At 49.3% G+C, this 7,091-nt stretch overlaps 1 protein-coding gene across 1 annotated transcript; it reads right to left on the bottom strand.

Moving 5' to 3' along the window:
* Window positions 1-2,389: 2,389 nt before the first annotated feature.
* On the bottom strand, window positions 2,390-6,521 carry LOC125520634 (DNA-directed RNA polymerase II subunit RPB1). The gene is made up of 2 exons (XM_048685597.2): window positions 6,205-6,521; window positions 2,390-5,215 (listed from the first exon to the last, which is right to left on the bottom strand). Exons 1-2 carry the CDS (start codon window positions 6,286-6,288, stop codon window positions 2,684-2,686), a joined length of 2,616 nt encoding a protein of 871 aa, XP_048541554.2. The 5' UTR covers window positions 6,289-6,521; the 3' UTR covers window positions 2,390-2,683.
* Between the last annotated feature and the right edge of the window lie 570 nt (window positions 6,522-7,091).

Raw genomic sequence — 7,091 nt, 5'->3', positions numbered from 1 at the left:
GGCAGTCCTCGTACTCCTCTCGCACCACGGAAACATCTTGTATGATCGGTCCTCCTCGATCTGGTCATCGACGTGTTCCGAAATTGCTATTGGAGATCTTGCCCAAGATATCTGGATCGGATAGAATTCGGTCGTGCACGTCCGTTTCAGCCTATGAAGTTCCATGAGGGCGTGACGCGAAGCTCTGTTGTTTATTGGCACCATGGGACGTGTCGGCTTCTCGATTTCTATGATGTAGACAGCTGCGGAGAAGGTCATGGTGGCTGAGATCGAAGGACCAGTTAGATGGACATCGGAGGACCAGTTAGACGGACGGGGCCTTCGAGGCGATGGAGCAGCAGTGTCAAGTCGGGGTGGCAGCACGGGCCAAATTCATTTTTGGTGATGCTCGTCGGGTGCCGAGTCGGGTGCCAAGCCGGGTCCCGAAAGAGATCTAACTATACTCACGAAACAAAGGAGCCACGTCCCGGTTTGTGACGGGCTCTCGCGACCGCGTCGCCCCCGCAAGCGACCGGCCGTGCCCCGGTTCCTCCTCCGCCAGCTCTACCTCACTCCCCCCTCCTCGCCGCCGGGCCTGGCCCGGGCGACGCTGGTGGCGGCGGCCCCGGCCATTCCCCTCTCGGTTGCTCTCCGGCGCGGGGCGGAGGGCGCCGGGGGGTGCTCCCTAGGTGGCGGCGGTCCGGCGTGGCGGCGGGGCTTCCTGGCGCGGCACGGGAGATCGGCTGGACGGCGGCGTCGCCGTTGGCGGCGGGGTGGCGCGGCGACGCGGCCAGGCGGCGCCCGCTCGGCCCAGACCTGGGCCCTTTGGGCCCATCTGGGTCCGGGCGGGCCGACGACGGGGCGGGTCGGAGGCGTGGCTTCCAGGAGGCGGGGGAGCGGCGATGGGCGTTGGGGGCTGGCGGTGCTGGCGCCGCCCTGCTGCAGCGTGGCCAACGGGGCTTAGCGGGCCTGATTTGGGCCTGGTCGGGCCAGGGGTGGCCTGGTATGCCCTGCTGCTGCGTCCGGACGGCGACCGCGACGGGGCCGGAGGCACGAGCCTCCTGCACGACGGCGGAGGAGGTGGTTCCCTCCCGCGCGGCTACGGCGCTGCTGCTCCCGTCGACCAGCGCCTCCTCTCCTCGTTCTCTTGGCCTCGTGGTGGTAATCTCAGTGAGACGGTGTGGGTGGCGTTGCGACCGCGGTGGCGCATGCTGGTGGGCGGCGAGCTGGCTGGTTGGCTCCGATCCGGTTGGGCGATGGGGTTTGGAGTTGGGAGAAATCCTTGTCGGGTCTTCCGGCTCCGATACGGTGACGCCTGCGGGTGCCACCATTCCTCCCTGGAGGGTGTCAGTGGTCTCCATTCCCCTCTACCCTCCGTGTGTCGGGGAAAACCCTAGGACACGTCCGGGCAACAGCGTCGTCGGCGTCGCATTCCTTTCTGGAGGTGCTGCTTGGTACGTGGTGGATTGGAGCCTAGGATCGTGGTGGGTAGATTTAGGAGGGCGCAGCGGTAGTGGGTCATTTGCGCTTTGTCGAGCTGCTGGTGTTGGCATTGTCTCTTCTTCTTTTTCTTTGGCTTGTTGTGCTGCTCGCCCCAGCATTTGCTCTGTGATCGGTGTTGATGCTTTGGAATACAAAGCGGGGGGAAACCCTTTTCGGTAAACCTAAGGTATAGCCTTTATTGATTGTACCTGGCAATTGCCTTGCTGAAGGAATTGTTTTGAGAGTTTGGACTTCTCCAGCGTGAAAACATAAGATTTTGGATCGGGCAATGACAGCGCTTGTGCACTATTTCCTTCTTGAAGGCGTTGCTTTTGGAGACTTTTTTATATTTTCTAGGCGTTGTATTCGATGGTGGTTTTTGTGTGGCTACTGAGAGAAATCGATCACTGTGGCGGGATCTTTGTTTTTTCCTTTCTTTTTAATTTTTTCTTCGTGTGTGTATCCTGGATGTTTTTGCAACATCTTGTAGGTGTAAAGACCGGGTGTAATTGGTATCTTTGCCATATTAATAATTCCTTTTTTCAAAAAAAAAAGATAAGCCGCTTGAGGTTGACAGGCATAGGCCTTATTCATCTTCAGTCCCAAGCGGTAATCTGTCAGCTTCTAATTTCTGAACCTCTGCCTCGAACACATTTTTGAATTCAGAAATGGTCTTCAAATGATCAACATGTGCCGGCGTGCGGTGACCCTGGCCATCGAGATGGGTGTCCAGAAGCTAGTGCTGGAGTCAGACTGTGTGGGGGTGGGCAATAAGCTCAAGAGAGAGGAGAGGGATTTTCCTCCTCTCGGTCCCCTAGTGGAGTTAAAAAACGAAGAAGCTGCTGCTCTCCATCGAGGTGAAATGGGCTAGGCGCACGGCAAATGGTGCTTCTCACAGATTAGCCAAGGAAGATTTGCTGTAATGATCTATGCAAGACATCGCTTCATGTGCCTCCGGGTTGTATCACGGATGTTTTGTCCTCGGACATGTCCGAGGAACATGAATAAATATCAACAATTCCAACTAAAAAACAACATGGTCAGGCAACATGTAAGTAGGCCCCGAGTTCTCATCGTCGAGTTCAGAACCAAATACATTATCAAACTCGCCTTATTCATCTTCAGGGAGTCCAATTTCTGTGATTCAATCCAAACAGCATCCATGCCGTCTTCTCCATGCAAGAATTGAACAACAACACCCAGCGAATTTCGCATAGCACCATCATGTTTCATCACGATGTCCTCCATAGCCTTCACGAGCCTCCCCTGAATATTGCCTTCCCTGTCTCGGAGTTCTCACAGCAGCATCAATCAAACCTTCTCTACTAACCATAGCATGGAAGAAAAACTCCTGTGGTGTCAGACCTCGAAGGTACGAATTCTGAACAAACCCACGACTTTCAGGGCCATAGTCATCTTTCGTAAATTGGGGTAATGTACGATCAACAAAACCAAACGGAATCCGCTTGCCCTCAATTTTCTGCTGTCCAAGACAAGCAATCATTTGCGAAATATTAATGAAACTGCCTTTTGAGCCTGCAGTGACCATGGCTTTCAAATTGTTGCTCTCAGACAAACCCTTCTGAGCACTACTCTCAGCATCATCATAAGCCTTGCTAAGAATCTGATTTACTCGGTTCTCAAATGATTCCATCATTGTGAGTCCTGGCTCAGGTTCCAAGTTCTTTTCTTGTGCTTGCTTAATAAGCTCCTTCACATCATTCTTAGCTGTTCCAATTGTCTCATCAATCTTCTCCATGGTATCTGCATCTGCAATTGCATCTCCAATACCAATACTGAAACCGTTTTGCAGAAGCCAGTAGTTGACCAGCGACTGTGTATGACCCAAGAACTTCAGTGCAGCATCTGGCCCTACCTCTTCACAAATAGCATGAATAAGACTTCCAGTTGATGTCCCAAGTGTTCTTTTGCAAAGTGTACCAGACAGAAGCTCTCCCTTCTCTATCCGGACCATAGTATCACCAGGAGTAATAAATCCACACTCTGTTTCAGCATGCCAGGCTGAAAAACTTATTAAATTGATTAGCTTGGGGATAATCAAGTTGAAAACTTGTTTGCCAGTCCAAATCGGCCTTGGTTTCAAAATGGCAGGGGCAGGGACCTTCCCATCAAAATCTTCCCACCACATTAACATGTTCATAAATATGTCCTTTTCAATAAGAGTGTCCCTTTTGGTGATTTTTCGACACCCAAGAAGTGTGTCCTGGACAATACCCATAGCAGGTATATTCGCTTGAGGTGAGACAATGCATTTTGAAACCATCATCAACTCTAAAACTACAGCTGTGGTCTCAAATGACTGAGGAACATGCATATTCATTTCATCCGCATCAAAATCTGCATTGTACGGTGATGTGACAGACAAGTTCAGGCAGAAAGTTGAGCAGGGCATAATTTTAACACGATGCCCCATGATAGGCATTTTGTGAAGGCTTGGTTGCCGATTGAAAAGGACAAAATCTCCATCATTGAGGTGTCTTTCCACCTTGTAACCCAGCTCCAAATGCTGATCACTACTTTTCTTCACATAGCGAAGATCCACTCTCTGACCATCTTCCCTGATAATGTACTTTGCACCAGTCTTCCCTGGCGGAGGGTGAGGCCCATATTCTACTAGCTCTTTCAACCTCTCGATGTTATATGGAGTGACAGTTTCTGGGTATGTCAGATTCAAAGCAATACTCCATGGCACCCCCAATTGATCAATGTTGATGTTCGGATCTGGTGTGACGACAGTACGAGCTGAGAAACCAACATGCTTCCCAATTAGGTTTCCTCTAATCCAACCTTCTTTTGCTTTCAGCCTGCTGCAAATTGATTTTATAGGCCTTCCAGAATGCTGATTGGCCCTTGGTTGTCCAGGAAGATCATTGCCGAAGTACGTTGCAATGTGAAACTGCAACAACTGAGCAAACTCTTTTATAATGTGAGCTGGGGCTCCATTTCTCTCTTGCCTCGTCAAATTCTCATTATGTCGAATTATCATCACTAATTGATGAGTCAAATCATCCTCACTTCTGGAGGAAGTATCCATCATGGCAGATGGTCTCACGTGCGGTGGAGGAATAGGAAGGACTTGCAGTATCATCCAATCAGGACGAGCGCATTTAGGATTCAGGCCCAACAAAAGACAGTCATCATCACTTATATGCTTGAGAACATTAAGGACCCTCTCGGCAGAGAGAATTTGCTTTCGCTCCACTAGTTCAGGGAGTTGATCTTGATCATCAGTTTTCTTCTTTGTTGCTTCAAACTCTGCAACCATCTTCATACCATCAACTGTGATACTTGGCTGCTGAGCACCACAACCACCTCTCTTCTTTAGTGTCTCATCAGTGCCCTGCTGATCTTGAACCTCAAGTTCACCACCACCAGCACAAGTCTTTTTGCTCTTGCAAGCATCATATATTCTTCTTAATCTATTTTTGGGGTTACTAATTTTCAGAGCTTGCTTGAACTTAGTATCCTCCTCATCTGCCAGGATCTTGGAACAGTTGAAGCACACACAGCGCATTATGGAGAGTACAGTCTTGATGAAGCCGATGTGGAACATTGGCTTTGCAAGCTCAAGGTGGCCAAAGTGGCCCGGGCACTCAGCCATCCCAGCCATACATGTATCACACTTGATTTTCTGGTCAATAGTACCCAAACGAGGGTCACTCAAACCCCCAGGCTTCGCCTTTCCCCTCTCCATAGTCTCTGCATGCTCTATCACCGCCACTGACATTTGCCTCTACAAGGAAGCAAAGCAACACAAAATCTATCAGATTCGATCCTACATCCACAATGCTACACATTTCTTTGGGCACTCCGTATGGACCAGTTAAGGAGACACTCCTCCCACCATCAGTACAACGGTCAATGGTCATTTGAACCAAATAAATCATAATACTAAACCCTCTCAAATCCATCTTATTAGAAACACTCTGCAAATCCATAGTGTAAGACCAGCAACAAGATGCGTGCAGCCTTATTCAAACTTCTATTGAACTGAATATGACCCGATCGAAAGCACTGTAAAATATAGAGACACTCTGCAAATCTGTAGTGTAAGACCAGCAACCAGATGCATATAGCCTTATTCAAACTTGTATTGAACTGAACATGACCCAATCAAAAGAACAGTAAAATCATGTGTAATAATAAAAAGACCGTGCAAACTGCTAAGCACAACCAAACTGCCAAGCTGATAGTGCTCCCTCTGTAAAGTATTATAAGAGCGTTTAGATCACTCTCTGTAAAGTATGACAACATTGCCATTTTGCTAGATCGGTCAAAATTTTGATGAACATGTAATAAAACTGCAAAGTCAACTTGACCAAATATCCCACTTCAGCAGTATTACAGGGAGTACAACTTCTAACTCAAAGCGAACTAGGGACTTCCAACCAAGCGTTCTGCTCAAAGTTTAACTAGTTCCCCAAGTTAGCAAAACACCACTGAACCAAACAATACTCATATCACTGTGTCAGAACTCGGAACCTTTGGTAAGTTACAGTGGATCAGCTTCAGCAACATCTATTTGTCAGATCAAACTCGGCCAGTTCGCTACCCAAACAACACCACAGACTGAAGCTAATATCCAGCACCCCCAAGACAGTTCATCCATCCAGCCAGAATTCAGAACTAGCCAACCCCACCCAAACCAGCTCGAGCTCCAACTGCACGCAGAGAGAAGAGAAACCAAACAGAGGCGGAGGCGGTGGGGTTGAGAGGCATTACGATTTCATCCGGGCTGAGGATGCCGAACTGCACGAGCTGCACCTTGGCCACCTCGGCCGGCGAGTACGGGAACCTCGCGTCCATTTCGCCGCCGCGGCGCCGCCGCCGCCGCCCCCGTCGCTCGGAGCTTCGGCAGTGCGGCGAGTCGCTGTCTGGAGCACGCTCAGCTTTTTTCGGCTAAAATCGATCTCGAATGGGATCGGTCCGACCGGGGTCTCCGCCTCCTCCGCGAGATGGGAGGGGAATTGGGATCGGATTCGGGAGAGAGCGCGTGAGAAAGCCACCTTGCGCTTTTGATCGAGGATCGCCCATGGAGCCCTTTTTTGTTTCCCTATATACCTTATCCAGTACACTTTGTTTAATTTTGCCATACTACTTCCTCCGTTCATTTTTATAAGTCGTTTCAAACAACTTAAAATATGTTGTTTTGCACATTGTCTGAAATATCTTCAAGGTCTTATAAAAATGAACAGAGGAAGTATAATTGATTTCTTTGTACCGAACTGGTGGTCCTGCTACTCCCTCCATCACAGTTTAAAGGGTGTATCTCCAAAACCTGATTTTTTTTCACAATTAAAGGAAAATAGGGCGCAGGTCATTAATTAGCCCGCTGAAATTACTCCTTCCGCTTGCCTTTCTGGTGCGCATGCATGGTGTGAACTGAAACTTTAGGTGGAGGTGTGAATCGGTTTTGTTTGCATGCATGGCTGTGTGAGGCCTTTTACTGGACGGGGAGGTTACTATGCATTTGTTTGGCGATTAATTAGGCGCATATCCTTAACTACCGCAGCTCCAGCGCATCAGTTATTCCTGTCAATCGCTGGTAACCTTGGGCCCAGAGAAATGTGAGGTACGCACTTTAAACTGTGATGGAGGGAGTAATTGAT

The sequence above is a fragment of the Triticum urartu genome, chromosome 7A (genome assembly GCF_056163025.1).
Source record: "Triticum urartu cultivar PI428250 chromosome 7A, HENAU_Tu73, whole genome shotgun sequence".
NCBI lineage: Eukaryota > Viridiplantae > Streptophyta > Magnoliopsida > Poales > Poaceae > Triticum > Triticum urartu.
This window is presented reverse-complemented; position numbering and strand designations above follow the sequence as displayed.